Source organism: Corvus moneduloides, chromosome 13 (assembly GCF_009650955.1).
Source record: "Corvus moneduloides isolate bCorMon1 chromosome 13, bCorMon1.pri, whole genome shotgun sequence".
Taxonomy (NCBI): domain Eukaryota; kingdom Metazoa; phylum Chordata; class Aves; order Passeriformes; family Corvidae; genus Corvus; species Corvus moneduloides.
In genome coordinates, this window is record NC_045488.1 from 20,855,767 (window position 1) to 20,881,540 (window position 25,774).

At 49.2% G+C, this 25,774-nt stretch overlaps 1 protein-coding gene, 1 long non-coding RNA gene and 2 other non-coding genes across 4 annotated transcripts; all 4 read right to left on the minus strand.

Moving 5' to 3' along the window:
* Positions 1-4,552: 4,552 nt before the first annotated feature.
* LOC116450687 (olfactory receptor 10A7-like) lies at positions 4,553-5,529 on the minus strand. Its single transcript, XM_032123407.1, has one exon. It carries the CDS (start codon positions 5,438-5,440, stop codon positions 4,685-4,687), a length of 756 nt encoding a protein of 251 aa, XP_031979298.1. The 5' UTR covers positions 5,441-5,529; the 3' UTR covers positions 4,553-4,684.
* Positions 5,530-13,599: 8,070 nt separating this feature from the next.
* TRNAG-UCC lies at positions 13,600-13,671 on the minus strand. Its single transcript has one exon. It is a non-coding gene; the product is annotated as a tRNA-Gly (tRNA).
* A 1,322-nt stretch (positions 13,672-14,993) lies between these two features.
* Positions 14,994-15,065, minus strand: TRNAM-CAU. The gene has a single exon. It is a non-coding gene; the product is annotated as a tRNA-Met (tRNA).
* A 4,914-nt stretch (positions 15,066-19,979) lies between these two features.
* Positions 19,980-25,673, minus strand: LOC116450736. The gene is made up of 3 exons (XR_004242951.1): positions 25,527-25,673; positions 20,970-21,207; positions 19,980-20,454 (listed from the first exon to the last, which is right to left on the minus strand). It is a non-coding gene; the product is annotated as an uncharacterized LOC116450736 (long non-coding RNA).
* Between the last annotated feature and the right edge of the window lie 101 nt (positions 25,674-25,774).

Consider the following 25,774-nt stretch of genomic DNA (forward strand, 5'->3'; position numbering starts at 1 on the left):
GTGGCTGCGGTTCAAACCCCTGCACAGCCGACTGCAGCCTCTGCTGTCAGTTCCTCTGGTTGGTTGATTCTTCCCCGCCTGCCTCTGTTCATTCACGGCTCCTCAAAGCTGCTCATACCCGGCAATTCATCGACGGGCAGTGAGGCAGAGGAGGCTTTGGCCCCGGGGTGTAAAGCCACTGTAGCCAGGCGGAGAAAGAAAAGGCTGCTCTAGTCTTGCCCCTGGACCTTCCCGGACTGCACTGTGACAGTGCATCCAACCCACTACAACCGTTTCTGGGAATCACTTAAGATGCAGGCTCTGGAGGAGGGCGATTGGGATTTATTGGAAACACTGGGGATGCCAAGCAGATTTGAGGATTCTGAGAGTAATTGGGAAGCTGCTACACTGCATCCACAGGCTGTGCCAGTAGTTCAGGATGGTAGTGACTCCCTGAAAGGGGAGATCCAAGCTTTCCCAGTGTATAAGGCTCTCCCAAATTCAGGCCAGCATGATAAGCACGAGATAATTGCCTGGAAAGTTGCACAGGATCTGCAATCCAAGGTTGTACAACATGGGCTTGGTTCTGCTGAGGTTATGCAAATGATAAGGGTGATAAACACGGATTTGCTTGCTCCGTTTGATATCAGGCACTTAGGTCAAATCCTATTTCAACCTGTACAATGTGCAATTTTTGAGACTACCTGGAGAAAGCTGCCTGATAAAGCCGCATTAGGGAATATGCAGCTCCCTGCTGAGGACCCTAGACGTCCAGTGGGGATGGATGCTCTTATGGGGACTGGTCCCTTCTCTGATCCCAATCCCCAGGATACCTTTCCCCCTAGCATCCTGCAGCAAGCTCAGCTGGTTGGCATGACGGCCTTGTTGAAAACCATAGAGTTGTCTGCTCCTAGAAAGCGATATACTGAAATAATTCGGGGTGGTCCGAGTCATATTTCTCTTTCGTGGAGAAGGTTGCTGCTTCTCTCGAGAAGCAGGTTGATGATGACAGGTTAAGGCACATGTTGTTAAGGCAGTTAGTGAGAGATAACGCGAACGAGGAGTGCAGAAAAATCATAGATGCCTTACCAGGAGAACCTGAACTCACAGACATGGTCAAGGCCTGCTCTAAGGTGGGATGTGGGAGCTAGAAAAGGTCTGCAAAGATTTAGTAAGATGATGAGAATGACTGTGGGGATGAGGCATAGGGCTCAGCCTGACATTTTATACTTTTTTTTCTGTCTATCCTCCCTTTGTTCATCCCTGTTTTCCCTTCACTACATTATTGCTAGCCCAGGTTTGGTTCTCCACACTGTCTCCCTTATCATTTGACAGTCAGATTTGTGTTCCTGTACTTTCTTGTTCATTGCTTCCTCCCTTTCCTATCTTCCTTTGCCACATTGAAAAAGGTCCTTGACCAGGTACCCTGAAGGAGCAGGCACTGCCCTTCCACATGTCCTTAATAAGATGCTTAATTTATTCACCATACAGGCTATTTCTATACGGCCTTTGCTAGCTTTGTTCAACTGTAGTAGTAGTTCACAACTACTGCCAATGTCTGGGGGACAAATTCACACTGTCCAAAGAAAACCAGTGTCAGGGGGCGTGGGAAGTGGAAACTTCAGGTTCCACCAGCATAACACCACAAACAAGATCTTGAGGATCTTTTATATATGTCAGCCGGTGACATGTTTATACAAGAATAAGGTATTTACTTAACACAGAAGGAAAAGTGGAAAACTGCTTGTATGAGGAAGTGGGTTAATTGCAAAATGCAAAGTAACTCAGTTCAATCTTAAGCTGCCTGAAACAGTATAAACATCCTACCTCTTCCTACGCCCCTCTTCCCTGGGGAGAAAATCAAAGTGGAATGAAAAGACTCATGGGTCAAGGTAATGGCAGTTTAATAAGAAGAGCAAGAGCTGTACACACTAGCAAAAAATGGAGTTGATTCACTGCTTCCCATCCAGAGGTGATGTGCAGTCTCTTCCTAGGAAGCAGTGGCTCAGCATGTCTAACTGTGGCCTGTGAAGACAAACACCTTAACCATGAACACGGCCTCTTGCTCCTCCATTCCAGGAGCTTTTATTGCTGAGCAAAATACAATATGATATGGAATATCCCCTTGGGCAGTTTGGGTCAGCTGTCCTGACTGTGTCCCCCCACTCAGCCTACTGGTCTTTGTGGGGCTTGGAACTGGAGAAAAAACCGTGCCTCTGTACCAGCTCTGTTCAGCAATAGAAAAAACATTCATGTTTTATCAACAGTGTTTGAGCCACAGATGCCAAGGACACACCATCAGGATGGCTCTGAAGAGAGTTGACACCATGCCAGCCAGGCACGGTACCATCGCCAGCTCTTATTCCATAGCCTCTGGATTCATGCTCAGGTCCAACATTAGCTGATACATTGAGGTATCCTCAGACCATCCCAGTCACACCTTTCATTTCTGTAGCCTGCTCAAACCTTTCCATATACCTACCCCACACTAAATCCTCTCACCCCATACCTTTCTTTTCATTTACCATTTTGTCTGCTTCTTATTTCCAAAATTCTCTCTTACCAACCCTTGTTGTAGGAACCCAGAGTGCCGAGAATATTTCTCTGCCTGTTTTTAAGGGTTCTGAACCCCCTGAACAACACTGTTTTAGCTTCAAACCTTGGAAAAAATTACCAACAGTCAGACAACAACTAGAAAATACAGTGGTGTGAATTAGGTGATAGACTACTATGTAAGATTGTCCCAGGGTGAAGAATTTAGAGGTTTTAGGCTTCTCTTTGTAGTACATAGAGAAGAGTAAAATATACCAAAATGGAGGATTGTTGTTGTTCTCTAGACCTTCTTCTTCTTCTATTACTTCATATTCTGCAGTAAAAGTGGTTTGGAATGATTGGATGGAAAATTCCGCAGTTCCTAGTCGTGTTTCTGAATAATTGGTAAGAAAGTGAAAATAATGTACGTTTTTAGTTACTATTGGTTAAAATATCTTTAAAAGGCTGTGTAAATCTTGATAATTAGTCTCACTCCTACTTTACTTCTCTCTATGCTGTACCTGGGTCATGCTAGTGGCTCTGTTCCTCTGATAAGACTTAATAAACAACTATCTGGAAGCATTGAAACTAAAAGAAAAGTCTCAGTTTATCTTTGAAACTCTTTGCAAGGACTTTCAGCAAATTCTCTCCCACCAGGAGAGACTTGATTTATGTCACAGTAAAGTGTCACCTTGTAACTTTTACTACTTTGGTGGGTTGACCTTGTACAGCAGATGGACCCCTGCCCAGCCATTCTCTGATGTCCCCTCCTCAAGAAGACAGGACAGGGGAATAAAATAAGATGAAAACACTCATGGGTCAACAGAAAGACAGGGAGATCACTGACCATCACAGGTAAACCACAATGATTTGGGGAAAAATTAACTTACCTCCTTGCCAATCAAAGTAAATTGGACGCTGAGAAATAAAGACACAACTAAAACATCTTCCCCCAACCCTCCTGATTCTTCCCAGGCTCAACTTTCCTCCTTCAGTCCCAAATGTTCTACCTCCTCCCAGCCCCAGGCTGTGCAGGGAGTAAGAGGAATGGGGGGTTACAGTCTGTTCATAACAGTTTGCATCTGCAGCTCCTTCCTCTCCACATTTTCCCCCTCCTGCTCTAGTGTGGGTCCCCTCTGGGTCTGCAATCCTTCAGGATGAACCTGCTCTAATTCGAGATTTCCATGAGCTGCTGGTCCCACCTACCAAAACCTCACCCTGTACACCCAATACACAGAAAATACATAGTTGTAATACGGTGTCTTTATTACTTCTAGTCTAAGAGATGGTAAATTAGGTTTTGGTCACACAAACTCGAGGAGAAAATTCTTCTCAGATACAAGCAAGACTGGTACAGGCATTGAAATAAGCAGAGAGAAAATAAAAAGACAGGTCACATTTTGCTTTCAAGCAAAGGAGAAGGATCAGTCAGAAATATCAGGTTCAGTGAGTTATGAACAGTCCCCTCCCATAGCTTGCTTTTAGTCTATGTGAGAGGGGTAAAAATTGAACAAAGCTACTGCAGGTATCTGGCAATGTTTCACTTTACCTTTTCCAGTTTGAACTGAGCAAGTTACTAGTTTGTGAAAGAAGTCTTTGCTCTGAGAGGAAAAAAAATGAGATTAAGTCTAGACTTAGATCTAGTCTCTCACATCAGTAGGAAGGACACTCCAGGAGACACGTCTCCTTCCCTCCAATCATAAAGTTCTAACTTTTTTCTCAACTCAGTAATGAGTTTCTTGAGGGCTTTTTGGAGGTGGAGATGGTGGTGGTGAGAGTTTCAGGTTATCCCTTTTGCTTTGTCAGAGAGGAAAAAAATTTTCTTATTCCCATGACAGAGATTTTATACACTTAGGGAGATAAAAGTATAATGATTGGTGGGGGAGGATAAGAGTTTTATAATCCACTTTTGTAGTGTTCCTACACTGACTCAGGTCTACTCGTTTGCAAGGTCAGAGGTACAGCTATACTGTATTCTAACATGCTGAGTAAAAAAATATTGTATGGATTTAAGAGCAAAAGATTGCTAAAACAGCACAGGTCTCTTTGAAAGGAATTTCACTTTATTCTTAAATTTCATTTAACTTTTAGGAGGGGAACTCTCATGTTCTGTGCAGCTACAAGGAATCCATCACCTGGACAGTGAAAAAACAGCCACCTGCTTCCTAAGGAATCACTCGTCAGTGCATCTCTTCAGGTTTTGCTTGAATTCCTGATTTCTCAAGCTGTAGATGATGGGGTTGAGCATCGGGGTGATAACTGTGTAGGACAGGGAAACCGTTTTCTTCATGTTGGATGAGAAGCTGGCCTTGGGTTGCAGGTGGATGATGCCAGCTGTGCTGTAGAAAAGAGCCACCACCAGCAGGTGAGCTGCACATGTGGAAAAGGGTTTTCTCTGGCCCACAGCCAGTGGTATCTGAAGAACAGCATGGATAATGCGAAGGTAAGAGATGGCTACCAGAGAAAAAGGAATCATCACTATTATGACAACAGCAATAAAAATCAGTAGTTCAAACAAGGCTGTGTCTGCACACAGCAATGTTAACACAGGGAAAATATCACAAAAGAAATGATTGACCATGTTTCTCCCACAGAAGGGCAGAGAGAAGAACCATGTGGGGAAGCTCAGAGCCACAGGGGCACCAGACAGCCAAGACCCAAGGGTCATCCTGACACAGAGATCCCTATTCATCGTGGTGGCATATTGCAAAGGATGACATATTGCCACTTGCCGGTCACAAGCCATTGCACTCCAGAAGAAACACTCACAGGTGACAAAAAGGATAACGCAGTTGAGCTGCAATGCACAAGCTGTGAAGGAAATAATTTTTTCCTCCATTAGCAGAATCCTGAGCATCTTGGGGATAATGCTCAGCCTGTAGCAGATCTCTGTCAAGGCAAGGTTCTTCAGGAAGTAGTACATGGGCATGTGTAGGACAGAGTTAGTGGTTGTGATCAAAACAGTTAAGAGAGTTCCCTATCAAGATGGCCACAAACGCAATGGAAATCAGTGTGAAAAAGAGTACCTGCATCTTGCCATGGAAGGTAAACCCCAAAAGTAAGAAGTGAATAGTGACGGTTTGGTTTCCCAGCTTCATTTCCTCAACAGGTCTCATCCTAAAAGAGAAAAAAGCACACCACACTACAAAAGGATTAGCAGCTGGAGACAGACTTGTGGACTAAGAAATATTTACAGTTGCAGCAAAATGGGGTTTAAAACATGTCATGAAACTTGGACTGGATACGAGTGACCCCTGTGAAAAAAAATCTATGCTGGAGAACCTGTTCAAAATCATCTTTAACAGTAATAGGCTGGGATTTGTCTTCCTGAAATTAGGTGAACAGAAGACAGACATACAAATTTCAAATAACCATTCTGTGTTCATTTTATACAGAAAGAAATTGATACCTCCAAAGGGCAGCTCACCTTAGAGTGACAGAAGCATTTTTGATGAGACAGCAGAATTAGACTTTGGATGGGCTGGATTTCTCTCAGTTAACTTCAGCATCTAAATGTCTATGGACATCTAAATGGGAGCCAGGGATCTTAGAATCACTTCATATTTAATGATGAGAAAGATACCACAAGACAGATGCAGAATTTTTTTCCTTCTAACGTGGATGTTCAAGGATGCAAGGAATGGTGGTATACTTATTAATGAAGTGAGTATGCAATATGCAAATACCAGATTTTTGGATAGCTAGAATTAACTGAAATTAGTTTAATTATTGGTGCTCTAAGACAGATGATATGGAGATTCTATGGCTTTCTACCTGCTGGGTTGACTCTAGCAGAAGTGACCTACATACATTATTTCATTTCAACCCTGCAAAAGTACAATCCAAACCTAAACAAGTTTAGGCTGCTAGAAGTGTTTGTTTGTTTTGTCAAATCATATAAAATCCACATTCTGAGTTTTTATATAAAATAAGCTCTGGGGAATAAAAAGATGCTCAGCATAGACATGGCTGCCCACATAAAAGTAGTCAGCAGCATCTACCCCTTGCTTCCTTTTTCTGGGAATTTGCCATCTCATCAAATCTGCTAAGAGAATTATTTGTCTGGGAAACTTCCTGGACTGTTTTAGCCAAAAAAAACTTGGCTGATTTTGAAAGACACATAGAAACAATAATAGAATCATAATTTTTTTTTCTGTATTTACACCATCGGGATTAAGATAATGTGGCCCACAAGACCTGGAGTTTAGTTTTACTCTAAGAGAATGAAGGACTAACATTTTCTCTACAAGGTTCACATGTATGAGATAAGACAAAAATTCCAAACAAATAATGAAAATAAATTGCTTGGACTCTCATGAAAATATCTATATGTCCAGTGGGATTTGGCTTCTACCCAGATGAAGGAAAACTCTTGCTACCTACACAACAGCTATACTGCATCAGTAATAACGATAAAATAGCTTGAGATTTTTGGAATCTGGGTTTTCAGGATTTCTGAAAATGCCTTTTTCTTTTCCTTAGCAATGTTGAAAGAGAAATGAGGAGATGAGAAAATACAGACACTGTGATTGATTTGTTCCGCACATTTATCAGCAAAATAAGCAGCTACAGTTGCCAAAGTTTTCTACAGTCAATAGAAATAAGCAAATGTACTGTCAATATAAAGTTTCTCCATCATAAACATTGAAAATAACATACTAAGGCCAGAGATGTTTTGGTTTCTTTTGGATGAGTGAGTAATTCAGATGTAAAAATCCACATTGCTGGTGCTTAAAGGTGGGATAGATTTCTCTTGTAGAATCTAATACAGCTCCAGGTGCCAATTAGAAAAATTAACCATGGAAACACAAGTATGTTTTGGTTTTGCCTTAGGAACCAACTAAGAAGGAGGAACAGAAAATTAAATATTACCTTATGTTACAAAAAGTTGTGGAGTTTTCTCTCTGTCTTCAAGAGGAGAAATAATTCCAAAGGCAGAGAGAAAGAGAAATTATGAATAAAGAGAATGAAAGAAAAAAACCCCAACAAATCCCTTTGTTTTCCTCTCTAAGAGGAAGCATCTCTTCTCTGATTCAAAAGGCTCTTATAGCTAACTGTTGGGGCTATTTGAATTTTCATATGCTCCCAGTAGGATCAGGTCTCCGGACAGCAACTTGTTGGTATGATGAAATCATATGTTACTTAATCTTTTTTATTATCCACGGTTTTAGAACATACTAGCAGAGGCCAACCAAAACACTTCCACCCACACCCAGGCGTGCACAAACACACACCACCACACACTGCAGGAATTCTCTGAAGAGACAAGCAGAGGCCAGGAGCCCTGGAGGCTCAGAGGAGGATGATGGAGCAACTGTTCTCAGCTACTGCAAAAGAAACCAAAATCATCTCAATATGAAAGGAAACTGCAGGTGTTCACTGTTTTATTTTGACAAAAGAGCAAAAACTAGAACAACCAGTTGTACTTATAGAAATGCAGAGGTAGAGCAAGGCAAAACTAATTTTAAGGTTATGCTCACATAGCTTGTGTATTTACGAGGGTGGAAGCTTGCCAGGCCCAGCAGCAAGATGGGCTGGATGACTAGACCACGTGCAAGTCCGACCACACAGCTTCAGCCCCTGATCTGTCAGAGGCTCTTCTCCCTGCCTGAATCCTGTACGTAGACCATTCCCCAAAAGAACTGTGGCCTGGAGACAGCCCACACTGGAGCAGATTTATCCTGGAGGATTGCTACCCCAGAGAGGATGTACACTGGAGCAGTGGAAAAATGGGTGGAGGAAGAATCAGCAAAGGCAAATTGTTATGAACTTACCACAACCCCGCACTGGTCAGTAAAGGGAGGAGATAAAAGTTTCAGGAATGAATCATGGAATCCTTTAGGTTCCAAAGAACCTTTAAGATCTTCAAGTCCAACCATTAATCCAGCACTACCAAGGTCACCAGTAAATCATACCCCCAAGTGTCACATCCACACATCTTTTAAATCTCTCCAGGGATGGTGACTGCCCTGTGCAGCCTGTGCCAGTGCATGACAACCCTTTCAGTGAAGAATTTTTTGCTAATATCCAATCTAAAACTCCCCTGGCACAACATGAGGCCAGTTGCTCTTCTTCTATTGCTTGATGCTTGGGAGCAGAGCCCGACCCCCACCTGACTACAGTCTCACATCAGGGAGTTGTGGAGAGCAAGAAGGTACCCCCTGAGCCTCCTTTACTCCAGGCTGACCCTCCCTTAATTGTTCCTGGTGCTCCAGACCCTTCCACAGCTCCATTTGCTTCCCTGGACATGTTCCAGCCCCTCAATGTCGCTCTTGTCATGAGGGGCTGGAGTGTTCCAAGGCACTTGGTGTGACATAAGCACAGGACCCAGCAATTTACCTCGTTGAGCCTCAAACCATTGGCCTCAGCCCATCAATCCAGCCTGTCCAGATCCCTCTGCAGAGCCTTCCTGTCCTCCAGCAGATCCACACTCCCCCCCATTTTGTCTGCAGATTTACTGAAGGCACACTCAACACCTTGTCCAGATCATCAATAAAAATACCATGAAATGGAGCCCAGGAAAAAGGGGAAGGTAGAGGCAAGGTGATGTAGTTTTGGCTTTGTTTCTCACCATCCAATTAATTTTGATTTGCAAGGAAGTAAGTTAATTTTCCCCCAAGTCAGTCTGGTTTGCCCACATGGTAATCAGTCAATGATCTCCCTGTCTTTCTGTTGACCCATGAGATTTTTCATCTCATTTTCTCCCCCGTCCTGTCCTCCTGAGGAGCTGGAGTGAGAGAGCTCTGGGTGAGAGCCTGGCAGCCAGCAAAGCCAGGCCACCAGACATTTGCACGCACAGGAATGAGAGAACTTACACAAATGAGAGAATTCACACAAATGAGAAAGCCAGGGCTCAGGACAGAGCAGAAGCAGCATCAGACCTGCCTGGGGCACAGTCAGGGAGGTGGGTGCAAGTCAAACCTTTCACAATAGGAGAACACTAGTGTTTTCTCTGTGACGTTTCCCAGCTGTGATGCACTGGTACAAGAGTTTTCTTTTGTTCCGCTTGTTCAACTTGTCTTTCCAGGATACAAAGGTTGGCTTTGCTGGAGTTGATTCAGTGTTGAATACTTCAGTCTTGAATTCATGTCACTTAGTTTTTCACCTGTGTTTTAAACTGAGTTTCTATGCCATCATGGGAAGTGCTTCAGGTGAGCAGCACACAAGCAGACATCTACCAAAAGAAATCTTCCATTTCCAGAATAAACTAGACAAAAGCAGAAAAAAAACAAAAAAGGCCAATAATATAAACTCTTATGGTACTATTTCTTGCCATTTTTAGGGTTACATAATTTATATCATTTTGCAACACTCTATATTATTAACAATTGCTAAATCTTTGGTCCAATTTTCAAAGGCATAAATGGCAGCCATATCAACAGTCCTTGGGACTGGCAGTTTAGAGCAGGCTGTGACTGTATTTTGTAAACAGGAGCATAATTCCACACAAAGGCTTTTGACACCTTGCCATCATGCTGTCAGACCACCACCAGAAGGATCTGGTCTCTGGATAGATGTTTGCAGGACTGATTCTTCATAGTTTTTCTTGCTTGCCATATTGAATACTTAAAAAATAATACACATCAGGGGCTTTGGGCAAAACCAGGTACCACCGGCAAAGGTCTAAAATCGTGTAGACAGTTCATTCAGAAAGCTTAACCTGTCTAGGAACGACAAAAGTGTGTCCAGGGCCAAACAGAGAGGAAGGGAGGGAGCAAGGTCTGGCAGTGCCTGGCACCATCAGGCCAGACAGGGGGCAGTGACAGCTAAACCTGGCAGGAGCAGAGTGGCGCAGTGGGAGTGTGCTGGGCCCATACCCAGAGGTTGATGGATTGGAACCATCCACTACTAGGGCACTCTTTCACCAAAGCTGCCTTGCCCAACAACTTTTATCCTGATTGGCTCTAGCTCTCTGGGCACCCCTGGCCATAGCCCTCCTTTTCCCTCTGACACTGACACCTGGTACAACCCATGGGTGGCTGCAGAGCAGCAGGCACAGCTCCCCCCATGAGGCCCTGTGTATTATGAGCACACAGGTCTCCCTCCCTTCCCTCCTGGCAGCTCAACCTGCAGCTTCTCAGGCACAGGAGGGCACCTCCTGTAGGGGTGGAGCAGGCTCAGCCTGCTCCATGTGTGCTCATCTCAAAGACCTGGGAGCTTTCTCTGTCCTTTTCTGTTTGCTGCCGTGACCATTTGTAGGGTGATCCAGGATCATGGCCAAGCAGATATTCCCAAGGGACACTGTATTGGCTAGAGGTGGTTGGGTGTTGGGAATGGAGGAGACACAGGGTGCTGTTGGCACCATTGCTGGAGCGTGTGAATATTCCAGATGACAATCAATCCTGCAGAGTAGCCATGGCACTGAAGAGGTTTCCTGAAAGGCCAGGGGACCACGGAGGATTCCCCGGTGAAACAGGACTTGTGTTCTACAACTGGAGGGGCTCCATTAGGAGCACCCAGCAGCGTGAGTTATGCCACGTGTCAGAGCCAGAGGAGCACAGGCACATGCCAGGAGCTGGAGCTGGGGTGCGTGCAGGGGGTGGAAGGAGGGGGCAGCCAGTGTGAGAGTTGCAGGAGCTGGAGGCAGGCCAGGGTGTGAGGTGGCAGTGCGGGAGGCAGTGCCCGTGGGCACTGGAGGAGCAGGAGGCAGCGCAGGCTGCGGGCGGCAGGAGCGGGAAGCAGCAGCGCTGCAGGAGCCTTGCAGGGTAGTGCTTGTCAGAGCTGCCCTCAGGCAGGTGAGCAGGGCTCAGTCATTCCTGGCCAAGGCAGACCAGCTTTTCTTCAGCCTGGCTCCACACTGCCCGGCCTCTCCTGCTCCTGAACAGCGCGGCTCCTTCCCTCTGCAAGTTCTGCTCCCACAGAGCAGCTGAGCTCCTGCTCCTGCTCCCCTCAGCTGGGCCTCCTGCCCGGGACTCCAGGCACCTCCCAGCCCAGCAGGCACAGACTGGCTTTGAGCCAGGTCGGCCTTGGCAAAAGCAGACTGCGGGGGCTGCTCTGGATCCTGCAGAGACTCCCAGAGAGCAAAGAGCCACTGGAGCCAGGTGTGCAGAGATCTTTGTGATTCCCCACGCCTGGGCATCACACTGGGGTTTCAATGGGGCTCAGGCACTGAGTCGCCTGCTTCTTGCTTTGTCTCCAGCCCTGCTTTGAGCAGCCATTGGGACTTGTGTCCTCCTGGGATGCCTGGCAGTCAAGTTCCTTCTGAGAAGAAGGAGTTTCCAGAGAGGCCTCTGCCCTCCTTGCCCTGCACCACGGGCAGTGAGGGAACCTCTTCCCCACAGGAACTGGAGCTCAGTCATTGCTCAGCCCTTGGTGTCTCACCTGTCCTTTCTCCTTGCCTCTCCAGCCCTTTTCCTTGGGTTCCCCAGAAGGTCTTTCTTTACCTTTTGTAGAGATGGGCAGGGCAATGTTTCCCTCCCATTAGTCCTTAAGGAGCGGGGCTGGTTTGGGCTGGAGAAGAGAAGGCAAGGGGGCTTCTGCTGGGGGAAGGTGACTTTCCAAGGCCTGCCCTGAGTCAGAAAGAGCTTGTTGCAATTTGGGAAAGACAAGATTGTTTGAGGTTTTGAGCCTGGCACTTGTAAGAGTGGCCACGCCGGGCCTGCAGAAGGAGCTGTGCTGCTGCCCTGAAGGGTGGCGTGATCAGAGAGTGCCTGGAGGCCCTGCAGGAAGGCTGCACTTGGTGATGGATGTCCAAGGCAGTGGAGAGAAAGCCAGCCTCAGCCAGGGGCCTAAGGCTGAGCAAGGCTGGGCACAGGAGCCAGAGGTGAGCTATGCAGGAGGTGCCATGGTGTCATGGTGAGCACTCTGGACCCTGAATCCAGTGATGTGAGTTCAACTCTCAGTGGGATGTTGGCCTTTTTGTTCCCTCAGCATGCTAACACCCTCACAGCTCTTCTCCAGGCTCCATTTCAGTAGAATAGGCCAATAATTTTGCCCTTAGGGAAGCCATGTTGTCTGTCACCTTTCATCTCCTTGTTTTCCACGTGCATTAACAAAGTTTTCCAGTAGATCTTTCCCATTATCTTGCCGGGCACCATGGTGAGACTGACCAACCTGTAATTCTTCGGGACTTCCTTTTTTGTCTTTTTAGAAATGGTGGTTATGTTTCCCCTTTTCCAGTCAGTGGGAATTTCCCTTGTTGTACAATTTTTCAAATTTTATGGGTAGTAGTTTAGCAACTTCTGCCAGTTTCTCTTATCCATAAGCTGTAAGAGAAATGAGACTGTTTTAGCCTTTAGTTACCAAAAACATTATTACGATGAATTCCATTAAACTTTAGCATATCGCTGTGGTGCTGGAGCCTGGACAGAACAGGTCAGCAGCCCTACACAGGGTGTCTGAGACATGCAGTCATGATTGTTAATCAGGTCATTTCAAACTAAGTTCCCACATGAACCACAGTCTGTTTTCAAGAAAGAGTCCTACATATTAAATGACTCTGTGCTATGAACACAGACATTGTACATACCAGCATCCCCACTGAAGGGGAATAACAAGGCATTTGACCAGCCAGCACTGCAGAGATGGAAAAGGTGGAGGATGGAGAGCAATTTCACTCCAATGTGACACTGAGACATTTTATAAAGAACAGGCCTCCTCCCGCTATACCCCCAAATTGCATATCTGGCCTCATGATATGCAGTTCATGCCTCAGTCCCCACCTGGGCATTGTCAGTCTTCATCATAACCGTGCCAGAGCAGCACGCTTCTCTTGCCAGGTGCAACCACCTGCAGCAGCAACGCTGAAAATCCCTCTCGTCTGGCTCCTGTACAGTGAGGAGCCCAGCCCAGAGCCCCCTCAGCTGGAAAAGTACACTGGTGAAAGCAGCGTGTCCTCCAGGGCCCCAAGAGCTGGTGCTGTACAAACATCTTTCATCACCCTCATCTGAATCCCTGGGAGAGGTACCGGGGAGAACCACAGGTGAGGAGAAACCTGTGCATCAAAATAAGATGTGTCGTGGCAGGTAATAGAGGACGGAACTAGAAGCTGTGGTCTGTCACCCAGGGTTACAGAGACACAACAGCTCGTGGCCTCCGTGCTGCTCTTTGGGAGCGGATAGGACACTATTGAGCCTACAAAACAAAGGCTGCGTTGGCCGGGAATCGAACCCGGGTCAACTGCTTGGAAGGCAGCTATGCTCACCACTATACCACCAACGCATGCAGGCTGTGCTCCTCCTTCTGCTACCCGGAGTTCACAGCTGCCCAGATGGAGGCACAGGCTGCTCTCTTCCATGCACACTGCTACGAGCTGCCACAGGGTACAGGTGTTTCTGTGAGTAAGATACTGTCTGGGAAACTCAAGCTGGGCTAGACACCGACTAGAGGAGATCAGCAGCAGGGAGTGACCAGGCTTGGAGCAGGACCCTGGACAGATTATGACCGAGCTGCAGGCGCAGACTGCACAGACCTAGGGTGCGCAGCTGGGAGAGATGGATCTGTGTCCAGTACCAATCTCCAGTCCTGAGCAGCCAGAGAGAAAGAAAAGGATCAGACTGTCTCCCTTGTTTATGTGAGTGCTGGTGGTGCTTTAGTGGACCTAAAGCGGTTAATGGCATCACTCCCCACCCACTTTCATACACGTGCAGGTGTAGGTGCATTTGTGAGTACATACCCGTGGTGGGGTAAGCACAGCCAACCGCCCACCCAGTTGCTCACTCCTGCTCCACCTTTAGTGAATGAGGAGCATAGGAAATAAGACAAGAATTCTTCCAGGACAAAATAAACATTCAGACATGGCTTTGCAAATACTGTTGTTGGCAAAGTAGACTCAACTTGGGGAAATTCACGTTTGGCCAATTGAAAAAGGTTCACATAGTAAATAACAAAAAAAAAACCAACCCCAAACAAACAGTAAACACAACCTTTCCTTGCTCTTATCCAGGATCAGCTCATCTACTTCACATTCTTGTATCCACTCAAGCAGCATGGGCTTATAAATTTTCTCTATGCTCTTCCTGACCCTTCTTTTTTCCCTCCTCTGTCTGGCACTGTCTACCCTCTCTGCATTGTATTTTCATGGAGGCCACAAACTGCTGACAGCTCAGCAGTCTGACATGGAGATTGAATCATCTGTGTGTAGCACGGGGCAGCCCCTTTCCTCTTCCCCCAGCGATCACACTGCAGAGTCCCATGTCCCCTCCATTCCCAACACCCAGCCACCTCCTGCCAGTACAGTGTCCCTTGGGAAATACCTGCTTGGCCCTGATCCTGGATCACCCTACAAATGGTCACGGCAGCAAACAGACAAGGACAGAGAAAGCTCCCAGGTCTTGGAGCTGAGCACACGGGCATCAGGCTGAGCCTCCTCTGCCCCTACAGGAGGTGCCCTCCTGTGCCTGAGAAGCTGCAGGTTGAGCTGCCAGCAGGGAAGGAAGACCTGTGTCCCAAGGCCTTGTGGGGGAACTGTGCATACTGCTCCACAGCCATCCGTAAGCAGGGTAAAAGCTGTTGGGTGGGGCAGCGTCGGTGAAAAAGTGCCCTAGCAGAGGATGGTTTCGATCCATCGACCTCTGGGTTATGGGCCCAGCACGCTCCCGCTGCGCCACTCTGCTCCCCCTGGGGCTTGGCCACCACCGCCTCCAGCCAGGCCTGACCCTACCCGGGCACTGCTGGCTCTCACTCCCTCCCTTCCTCTCTGCTTGGCCTCCCCCACCCCACAAAATGGACTCCCCGACAAATTCATCTCCTGTTGGGCATGCGCTCCACAGCTCCAGGGCCGGCCCTTGCCCTTCTCCCACAGCCCTGCACGGCCACTTGCCCTTTGACTGCCCACTCTGGCGCTGCACATGCTCGAGGCACCCCGGAGGCAGGCTGTAGCCTTGGGCCTTGCTAGGGACGGGGGCACCTGAAATCCAGTGACATCCTGACGGCTGCAGCCCTGCCCAGAAATCCAGCTCTGCTCCCAGCATGCTGCGGGACTGCACCTGCCCGACAGTTTGGTTCTTTGCTGGCCAAGGAGGGACGCAGGCTCCCTTTGCTTGGAATTACCAACGGAAGGAATTCTGCTATTACAACTGTGCACAAGAAGGGGTCCCAGCCCAATGCATATAGGAGACCAGCCCAGAGGAGGAAGGTTTATGTTTACAGTACAGTTCTTTTGACCAGTGACATTAATCTTTTTGTGAGGAGCTAATTAGACACTGTTGATCACATAATGACTCTGTGCTTTTCCTGTGTAGGTGGTGAGGACAGATCCTCAGTGGGGTGTTAACTGTCTTTTGTTTTAAACAAATGTCCTATTCTTTTATTGTCCATATGGGATATTCTCAGCCAGTGAGAGCTGGTTTAGGTTGGGCCTTCAGGTCACATGTACTGTGAGGTAAAAACTCAGTCTTAGACAGAGTTTTTTGCATTAAGCAGATTGTAGAGCTGTTGGTACCTTGCCTTTCACAGGGGCTGTGACCGCTTACCCTGGCTGTGTTGTGCTGCACTCCCCCACAGCCCCTGTCTTGTCCTCCCTCCTGGCTCAGCTCTGCCTTTTTACAGCCCAACAGCCAAAGGATGCCCCGAACATCAAGACAGGGAGACAAGGAACCTCCTCTCTGCCTGGTGCAGATTGCTGTCCTGTGTAACATTACTGAGGGTGGGAGATGGTTCCCAGTAGTCCCTGGGAGGGGCTGGCCCATCCAGACCTCCTTAAGAAAGCACCGTTTAGAAGTGCAGCAGGCTGACTTTAGCTCCTCCCTTGGGGCTGGCTGCTCTGTGGGAACAGCTGGGACTGCAAGTGCAGAAGCCCTCTGGGCAGCCCCAGCTGTTGTCCGTGGCACCCACCTGTAGAGTGGTACCTTTGCAGGTACCTGGAGTGTCACAGCTGCAGCGTGGTCAACTGCCCGCAGCCCAAAAGGAGTGTGTGCCCTGTAGCTGGCAGGAATCAAACCTGCACAGGGAAATCCCAATGGATTTCCAGTTCATTGCCTTCAACACTTGGCCACAACTACCTGCTGCAGCCCTCCCTGCTCTGAAAAACGTGGTTCACTCTCCTGTGAGAATTTAAAGGGTTTAATATAAAGACAATAAGAGACACATAAAATAAAGCAAAGAGGTAACGGCCGGGTGCCTTGGCGCTCTGCCAAGAGCACACCTGATGCTCGAGGTGAGTCCTTTTTATACCATTTTTACTGTCTGTTCTCTATTAATATTCAAACTTTTCCCGGAGCTGTTCTGCATGGCCACTCCTTGGTTCCGCCTTTTTAGAGCATGCGTATTCTTCTGCCTTGCGGTTTTATTTCTTTTGATTCTTGGGGTTGGGCCTGCTAGGTAAGAGTTGATGGTAGGGTGGATCTCTTAATTCTCCAGACAGTCAGGGCTGATCGCAGCTTTGGGCCTCTTTGTCTCTCCGGGCAGAGTGGTGATAGCGGCTCTCGGACTCTCCTGGCCGCCCGTTCTCCGGGCGGAGTAGCCTTTGGGCCTTTTTGTTCCCTGGACAAAGTGTTGATTAGCAGCTCCTCGGGCCTCATCCTCTGTTCGCTTGGAGGTTATCTTACTTGCTCACACTTGCTAACATTCTTGCTAAAAAGAGAGAAAACTACATCCACACAGCAAAAAGCATTTCTAACATTATATAATATCTACCTTTATACTTTGCGAGAAGCCAATATTATAGTATATGTTTATAACACTGCCCTGCTCATCACATGCCCTGTGCCAGGACACCAACGCCCAGGCACTTTGGGCCAAGGCTTCACTCCACATTTGCAGTTGGGACCCTCACAGAGCAAGAATGGCCCTTAGGGCCATTTTCCAGAGAACAGCTGGAAAAACCTATTTTTCTCCGGTGCCAGTCCTCCTCCTCCTTGCAGCAGGCGAAGCTGGTGGATTTCTGTGTCCCTTCGCTCACTGGTTTGGCCTTTCTCGGGGTTCAGACCAGCCGGGGCCACCCCGCAGACTCCCCGGGCTGGAGAGAAGGGAAGGAAGGTAGGGAGGCCAGGGGGAGGAAAGAAAAAAAAACCCAAAACCTTTTTCCAAGCTAGCGGGAATGAAAGACCACCGCAGGAGCAGTGCAGCGTCCCCGCTGCCCTCCCTCCAGAGCACGGTGCAGCGCTGTTGCAGCCAGAGCCGTTGGACAGGCCCGTTGAACCGACCGCACCCGGGGTCCCACGGCTGCGGCTGTGGCCCCGGCCCCCGGGTCCATCTTAAAGATACAGCTGCCTTGGGCATTAAGCGGATGGTTAAGGAATAAAGCAGCCTCATAACATCACCCCAGGACAAGCATTTAGGCAAGTTTATAACTGTAACTTAACCTTACTTACAGGCCTAATTTACTTAGATATCCAAGCTACTTAAACATCTAAGAAAGCAGTATTTCTCCCAGATTTGCTATAGCTTACGTGCATGTGCATGCACACAGACATAAAGAGTCAGTGTGAGCAAGGTACCTGTGAAAAATTCCCCTCAGAGGTCAGTGAAATATTCACTTTGGATGCCTTTGCATCTCCTGACGGGCAAAGGGTCGGGCCTCAAGGAGTGAGGGTGTCAGCCCAGGATTTGCAATTGTTCGGCAATCCTCCAAGTACTGCAAACCTGAGAGTTTGCTGGCTCTGAGAGGCATCTCACTCAGAGGGAGATTGCTGTTGCAGCCTGCTGCGCTCCAGGAGAGCTCAAATGGTCTCATTTTTGGACCACTGTTTATAGGGTCGCAAGAGAGTGGGCTTTAGCCATAACAATGTTTCATCGTGGCCACAGTTTGCCGTTGGCACTTTCTTTGAAACGGTGAGAACGGGAATGTTACGGTGTTCAGGAAACAAAAGTATTTTCCAACACCGGTTATAAGGAAACAAGAGCTCGTTAGAGAGCAGTTCTTGGAAAGAGAGTGTTTCTGATAAGCTCAGGAAGAGCTGGGACCACGTGCTGTTTTCAAGGCCGAGGCCTAATGAGCATTTCTCAGATCTCAGTGTGGCCTGAAAAAGGAGGGGGGAGGAATGCACCACCACAGCTCCACTCCACCTTTGTAGTTCGGACCCTCAGAGAGCAAGCAGGACCCCTGGGGCCATTTTTCAGAGGCCCGAGAGGCACAACCCCAGGGTCTCCGGCTGCAGCTCCCTGAGCCTTGGCCTCAGCCAGGCATCTGGGAGACCCTGCCCTGTGGCTGTGGTCATTCATCCTCTCCTGTGCTCCTCCCCCTGACAAGCCTTGACTGAACCAGCTGCAAGAGGAAGCATCCCCTTCAGCAAACCAGCTGGGCAGTGAAAGGTCCCTCACCACACCAGGTGCTGCTGCATGATACAGCTGGGAACAGCCGTGACCATAACAGCAGCATCAGCTTCCCATGAGCAGCATGAGCCACGGTGGGGAACAAAGGATAATCAGTCATCCCACAACAGCCTTGAAACGTTCTCTCGATGAATTGTAGCCCAAGTGGAAGACCACCATTGTTGCTTCAGTTTTGGAAATAATTTCCAAATGTCTTGGGAGTTGTTTCCAGTAGTTTCCACCATGGATTATGTCCGAGATGGAACCTTACTGATGACTAAGGCAAATCATCTTGTGAGCCTGTAACAGCTCTGTCCTGAGTGAGGCTCTTGGAGGCCTCCTGGACCACAGTGGGCTGTGCCAGCACCTCCCTCTGGGTGGAACGTCTCTCACAGCTTGAGAACCATAAAGCTGGGGTACTCGAAAGACCACCACTGATCATGAGGCCTGGTTTGATCCACACACACATCCACGCACACTCCTCAAAGTCCAACCCACGCTTGGTTGAGAAACGCAAAGGGATTTGGTGTGAGCGTTTCACTGAGCCCAAGGGGCATTTTCAATAGGTACATTTACACACCTGAATACAGATGTGCTCTCCTCTGTGCCTCAGTGTGTGTGAGTGTCTGTGAATTGATAATGGTCTCAATGTTGTCACTGTGAATGTATAATTAAGTCCTTGCTATGACTGTGGATTGAGTGCTTCTAAACCCTTTTGCACCCTTCTAATTTTGTATCCATATCCTTTGCATACCATGCATTTCTAAATGCACAGTCTCCCTATAAAACATTCAACATTGATTACAATTCAATATTCTATTTATGCTTCATCCATTTAGTAAGTAACAGAGTGAACTCTGCCATCAAACTCTGTTAAAGCCATGCTGCCTATGTCCAGCCATGAAAAGAAGTGCTTTTCTCCTTTCCAGCCCACAATCCTGTACTCATCCCACTGAGAAAATTCCAACATCACCAACAGAAGAGATAAGATTGATTTTCCTATGCTTTTGTGAAGAAGCTCTGACAGGACTGAAAACTTACTCAAAATATTTTTATTAACTCTCTCTCATAAAGAACAAATTGGCACCAGGCCCTGCAGGACTGGGGTCTCCAGGTTACAGACTCAAGCTCAGTGACTGAGGCTTTGGTGCTCTGGTGTAATTTCTGGGAGTTCTTTGTGCAGCTGCTGGTAAGCTCAGGAAAGCAGCCAGTGCTCACCCTGGCAGAGCAGGTGGTAGCTGAGGGAGGAGGAGAACAAACGACCACAACTCTCCAGCGATGCTGCACAAAGGCTTTAATGAGAAGGAGCAAAAGCAGCGGCACAGAACACAGACCAAGGGACACGTGTGCAGGGGCCAGGCAAGGAAAGAGATCGGCCCATTTGCCAAGGACAGAGGGGATGAGCTGCCGGCTTCAGCAGATCTGACCGCAGCGGGGGAAAGGCAGACACAGGCCTGACCCCCCCAGCCCAAGGGAGCCCCCAGAAGAGATGGGAACCCCCGCACTGCTGAGGGAGCTGCCCACAGCAGCCGACAGAGAGGATCCCACGGCTGTGCTCTGAGGGAAAGAGGTGAGGATGGGGCCCGGCATGGTCACCACCACCGGCGAAGGCTCGATGAACACCGTGGAGTCAGCGCAGCGGGCGACACAGGGCTCACTGCAGCTGCTTGCAAGGGGGGTTGGGCCACAGGGGCCGCAGGGCTGAGGGGGACAGGGTCTGCAGCAAGACATCTCTCGGCGCAGGAGGCAAAGCTGCAACACAGAGCAGGGAGCACCAACCAGCCTCAGGATCAGTCTGTCTGTCCTTCAGCTCTCTCCAGGGACACATTTGGTCTTCAAAACACGCTCTGTGCCTACAGCTCCCACGACCCTCCTCGTGCCCTGTGTGTGGCACAGCACAGGAAGGCCGTCCCACTTCAGGAATAGGACCCAGCACAGTGGCTTTAAGGCCCCTGTGGAAAGACCGGCCACAGCCCATGTCCAGAACAGACATGGCTGTGTTAGAGATGTCCAGGGACATTTTGCTACACGAACGGCAGGTGTGAATTCTGCTGGGCACATCCCCCTGCGGCTGAGCCCCATTGATCCCCTTCTGCTGGAACAAAGCCCCCTCTTCCCAGCTGTCCCCAGCCACCACCATGGAAAGGCTGATGGCCCTTCAACAGTTCTGTGTCAGAGCCAAGCTGAGGCAGCCCAAGGATCAGCCTGGGCAGCCTCCATGACAGCAGTTCAGCCCACAGGGAGAGATGGAGCGGACTCAGGCTTACCTCGTTCCTCAAGGAAAGGCAGGCCAGAGAGGAGGAGGATGCAGAGCCTGGAGCAGCACAGCCTTTTATGCCGTGTCCCAGTGCCCTGTGGGACCACAAACATTCCTTGCTCGTGAAACATCCAAACTCCTGGGAGTGGCCACTTGCGAGGCTTCGCTGCTGCTGAAGTCCCTTTCATCTGAAATGTTGTGCTCCCACTTCATACAACCCAGAATTGTGCAATGACTCTTAGAATCACCTGGGGATGGAATGGATCTTAAATCATCTAGCTCGAGCCCCCTGAAATTGCTTCTACAACTTTTCTGGAGAACCTGTTCTAGTGTCTCATTCTTCTCAGAGGAAAGGATTCCTTCCCGATATTTAACCTAAATATATCTGCTTTCAGTTTAAAACCAGTAGCCCTTGTCCCATCCCCACACATGCCAACCAGGTGTCCCTCCCTTTCTTACCCAAATGTCTCCTGGGAGCCTTCTCTTCTCTTTGCTACACAACCCCTACCCTCTCAGCCCTGTCCTCACAGAGCAACTGCTCCAGTTGCCTGATGGTCTTTGTGGCTCCTCTGGACCCACTGCAGCAGGTCGGTGTGTTTCTTAGGCTGTGGGTCCTAGAGCTGGACACAGTACCCCAGCTATGGTGTCATGAGAGCCAAGTAGAGCGGGACAATCCCCTCCCTCAACCTGCTGGCCACACAGTTCTGGATGCAACCCAGGATACGATTGGCTTTCTGCCGGCGCGTGCTGCAAGCTCATGTTCAGTATTTCAGCCATCAGAACCTGCAAGTCCTACTGTGCAGGGCCGCTCTCAATCCACTCATGGCCTAGCCTGTGTCCATGTTTGGGATTGCCCTGACCTTGGCACTTGCACTTGTTGAACTTCATGAGGTTTGCACAGACCCACCTCTCCAGCCTGTCCATGTCCCTCTGGATGCCATCCCTTCCTCTAGAGTACCAACCACATCACTCAGCTCAGTGTCACCCACAAACGTGCTGAGGATGCACTCAATCCCTCCCCCCATGTCTCCCAGCAAGGCATTAAATATTCCTGGTCCCATCACCAAACCCTGAGAAAACACACTCATCACTGGTTGGACACCACTCAAGTTGGACATTGAGCTCTTGACCACAAGTCCTGGAGTGCTGCCATCCATCCAATTCCATATGCACTGAGCGACCACTCCCCATAAAATCCACATTACTCCTATTTAGAGGGAAGGATGCAAAGAGTAGGTCCAGCAGTTCCTCTCCTCTGGTCAGGCTCCCTATCCCCTGTGCTAGGAAGTTGTCCACAACACACTCTAGTAGTTCCCAGGACTGCTGGCAGTTCCCTGTGCTGCTTTGCCAGCAGATGACTGAGTGGTTTAAGCTCCTCTCAGGACCAGGGCCAAGTGAGTGGGCTGTGTCCCAACATCAAAACAATTCATCTGTGTCCCAGAAGCGTAAGGCCAATTGGCTCAGAGGTCTGAGGCTGGAGTGGAGGAAGATTGGAGGTGGGTTTGTGTCACACAAAGGATTGCCTTTGTCACATTGCCCTCTTCATGGGGACAGTGCCTGCCCTGTCAACAGTGGAATTTAGCTATGAGACACACCTCGAGTGAGCCCTCAAGTGCTTTTGGTGCGGATGCACAAGCCAGGCCTGAGAGGCATTTCTCCCTAGGGGTCACTTTGACAAGGAGGCAACGGTGGGTAAGTTCAGGCGGAAGGTCAAGGCTGCACAGTCCCATAGAGAAGAAGAGACGCACCTCTCCAGGGCTGTGGCAAAACTCAGTGGCAAAGTAGGATCACTGTGGGCTGGAGGGAAGCTCCTCATTGAGAGGACTGAGGACCACGAGGGCCTTGTTTTCTCTTATCAGTCTCTGCCACAGCCTACTTTTTTCTGCCCATGAGCCTGGGGAACAGAGGCAGATTGACAACCAAGAGAAGAAAACCAAGGACTCAATAAACTGTCTCTCAAGGGACTTGTCTAAGGGAATCTCCACAGCTGTGTGTCCCTTGAAAAACTAAGCAGGGCCCTCATGCATTTTACAAGCAGAGCTCTGGCCTCAGCTTGGGAAGTTGAGTTCCTCTAGAAAACAAGGAAATCAACAGGTAGGAAGGTGATCAAAGGCACGTGCCTACGTCTCTCCTGGAAAGACAAATGGACCCATTCTCTCACACACGAATTGACCCATTTTGCTCAGTGTGTCCACCCCCGAGGCCACGATCTGCATGGCGGATTTGGGAAAGAAGCTGAGGGCAGGGAGCCCACAGCTCATGACTCTTTTTCCTGGGGCAGGCATCCCTTTGCCCATTCAATGCATTTTGCAGTTCAAAGGGATATTGGATCAGTCTCCCAGAGCATGTGGGAATCATTGTGATGTGGAAGAGTTGGGAAAATCCATGAGCTTTAGGCAAACCTGAATCATCCTGATGTGGAAATGAGTGCACACGGTGCCCTGGACTCAGGCATTCCAGGGATACCAGAACACATAGCCTCATCTCTCCAAAATTTCTGCCTTTGTCAGGGGAATTCCTAGACGTTTTAGGACCAGTCCCAAACCACCTCGTGTACATCTGTGTAATCCTGTGCTGCTGCTGCTGCTGCAGCTTTTCAAAAGGCATTGCCTTTTGGTGGGTTCTCAAGGGCCCATGGGACGCAGGGTAACCCAGGATAATGGAGGTTGGGAGAGACCAATGGAAGTCCTCTGCTCCTGCTCTGAGAAGAACACACCCCAGTTGCCTCCAGAAGCTGTGGGCCTTGTCCCATTGTCCTCTGAACACTGCCACTGTCAGACAGGTGCCCGTCTCTTGGACAGCTCTTCCAGGGATGCCCTGCACCCCTGGGGAGCTACCAGGAGATGGAAAGGGCTCCTACAGCTGAGCCTCCCAGGTCCTCGAGGGGGAGGACCACCAGGAGATGACACTGAGGCTGCCTGCACTGGTGAGCACATGCCACATGGCAGTCTGGAGAGCACAGGGCTGGGTATGTGCAGGGAACGCCACCTGCTCTGCATTGCACTGGCACCCAGTGACAAGGAACCCCTTTGGGGTACAAGGGCTGGAAAGCAGAGAGAAAGTCTGTCCCAAGAGAGCTTTCACCCCTGATCCTGAGAGTTCCTTACTGCCCATCTCTGGATCCCACCCCATAAGCCTGAGATCTGATCACCCCGTGGATGGTGCCCTTTCCTTGGCACTGCAGAGGCCACATCTGGGTTGGTGTCCCCATTTGGTGTCCCCAGGGACAAGGGAGGTGGTGGTGATCTCTTATGGAGTGAGGCACTGGCAGAGGACCAGGCAGAACATAAGGGCTGCAGCACCTGACGTATGGGGGGAGGCGGAGGGCACTGTGCTTGTGCAACCTGGTGGAGATGAGCAAGGTGTGGAGAGAGGCATGCAGCTGCTGTCTCCATCATCTCCTGGAGGTTCTGGAGAGAATGAAGCCAAACTCTCCTGAGAGGTACACTGCCAAAGGGCAAGAGGCAGCAATCACAAGTTGCAAGAAAAGAAATCCCAGGACTCCCTGGGGGAAGACAAGGGACAGGCCTGGGAGAACTGCACAAGGGACAGTGACCTCTTTCTTGAGCTGTATCAGTGCTTAGAAGTCAGCAGGACAAGGCCCAGAGCCTGCTGAGGAACCGGGGCAGTTGGATCTGCCCAGAGCACTTGATAGGAGCACAAGACCTCCAGAGCTCCACCCAGACCTTCTGGGGTTGATCTGGTGTACGACAGCCCTTGAGCAGCCACCAAAAAGGCCATGCCTTGGGAGACAGCAAATGCAGGAGATTGTACCAGGTGATCCAGGATAAAAGGTGGGGAAATGCCCTTCCTGGCAGCAGAACATTGAGGACATGAGCTCTGTTAACCCTTGAACGCCTGAGTCTGTGGCACCCAGTCCACTGAAGTCCACGCTGGGTGAGTCAGGTTTGCCTGGAGCTCAGGGATTTTCCCAACTCTTCCACATCACCACGTGCTCTGGGAGACTGATCCAGTGTCCCTTTGAAATGCAAAATGCATCCAATGGGAAACCCCACTCCTGACCCAGAAAAAAGAGCCGTGAGCTTTGGGCTCCCTGCCCTCAGCCTTTCCCCAAAGCCGCCATCCAGGTCTCTGGCCTCTGGGATGAACACGCTGAGCAAAAGAGGTCAGTGTGGCTGTGGGTCTTTTTCAGGGAAGGACGTGGCATCTCTTTGATCACAAAACCAGATCGTGGTACAGCCTGTGGACCAGAAGCAAATCCCTATGGCTGGCACTCAGGCCTGCAGGGGACATCCTTCCAGCTGAACATGGACTTTGCTTGCCACTGAGCTTTGCCACCTCCCTGCAGAGTTGGGTCTCTTCCCCACTATGGGATTGTGCAGTGTTGACTTTCTGCCTCAACTGACCCACAGTCTTCTGTACATCTGTGATGACCCGTGGAAGTAATGACTCTCAGGATTAGCCCAAGTGCCTGCACTGAAAGCTCCTGAGAGCTGACCTGAGGTGTCTCTCATGGCTGAATTTAACTGTAACTGGAGCCAAATTAACCATCAAGAAGAACGAGTGACAGAAGCAACAGACACTCCACAAATCCATTTAAACTCACCTTACACACCGGCCTGGGAACTCCAAGTCAAGGGGCCTTAGGAAGCTGGGACACAGATGAATCATTTCCATGTGTGCTGGTGTGAAACTGAAGAAAAATGCCTGAGATGAAAGAGGCAGGCACTTCAGCAGCAGCGAAGCCTCGCAAGTGGCCACTCCCAGGAGTTTGGATGTTTCACGAGCAAGGAATGTTTGTGGTCCCACAGGGCACTGGGACACGGCATAAAAGGCTGTGCTGCTCCAGGCTCT

Bases quoted from the DNA above. Each gene is read 5' to 3' on its own strand.
- LOC116450687 (XM_032123407.1), bottom strand. From the start codon at position 5,440: ATGCCCATGTACTACTTCCTGAAGAACCTTGCCTTGACAGAGATCTGC.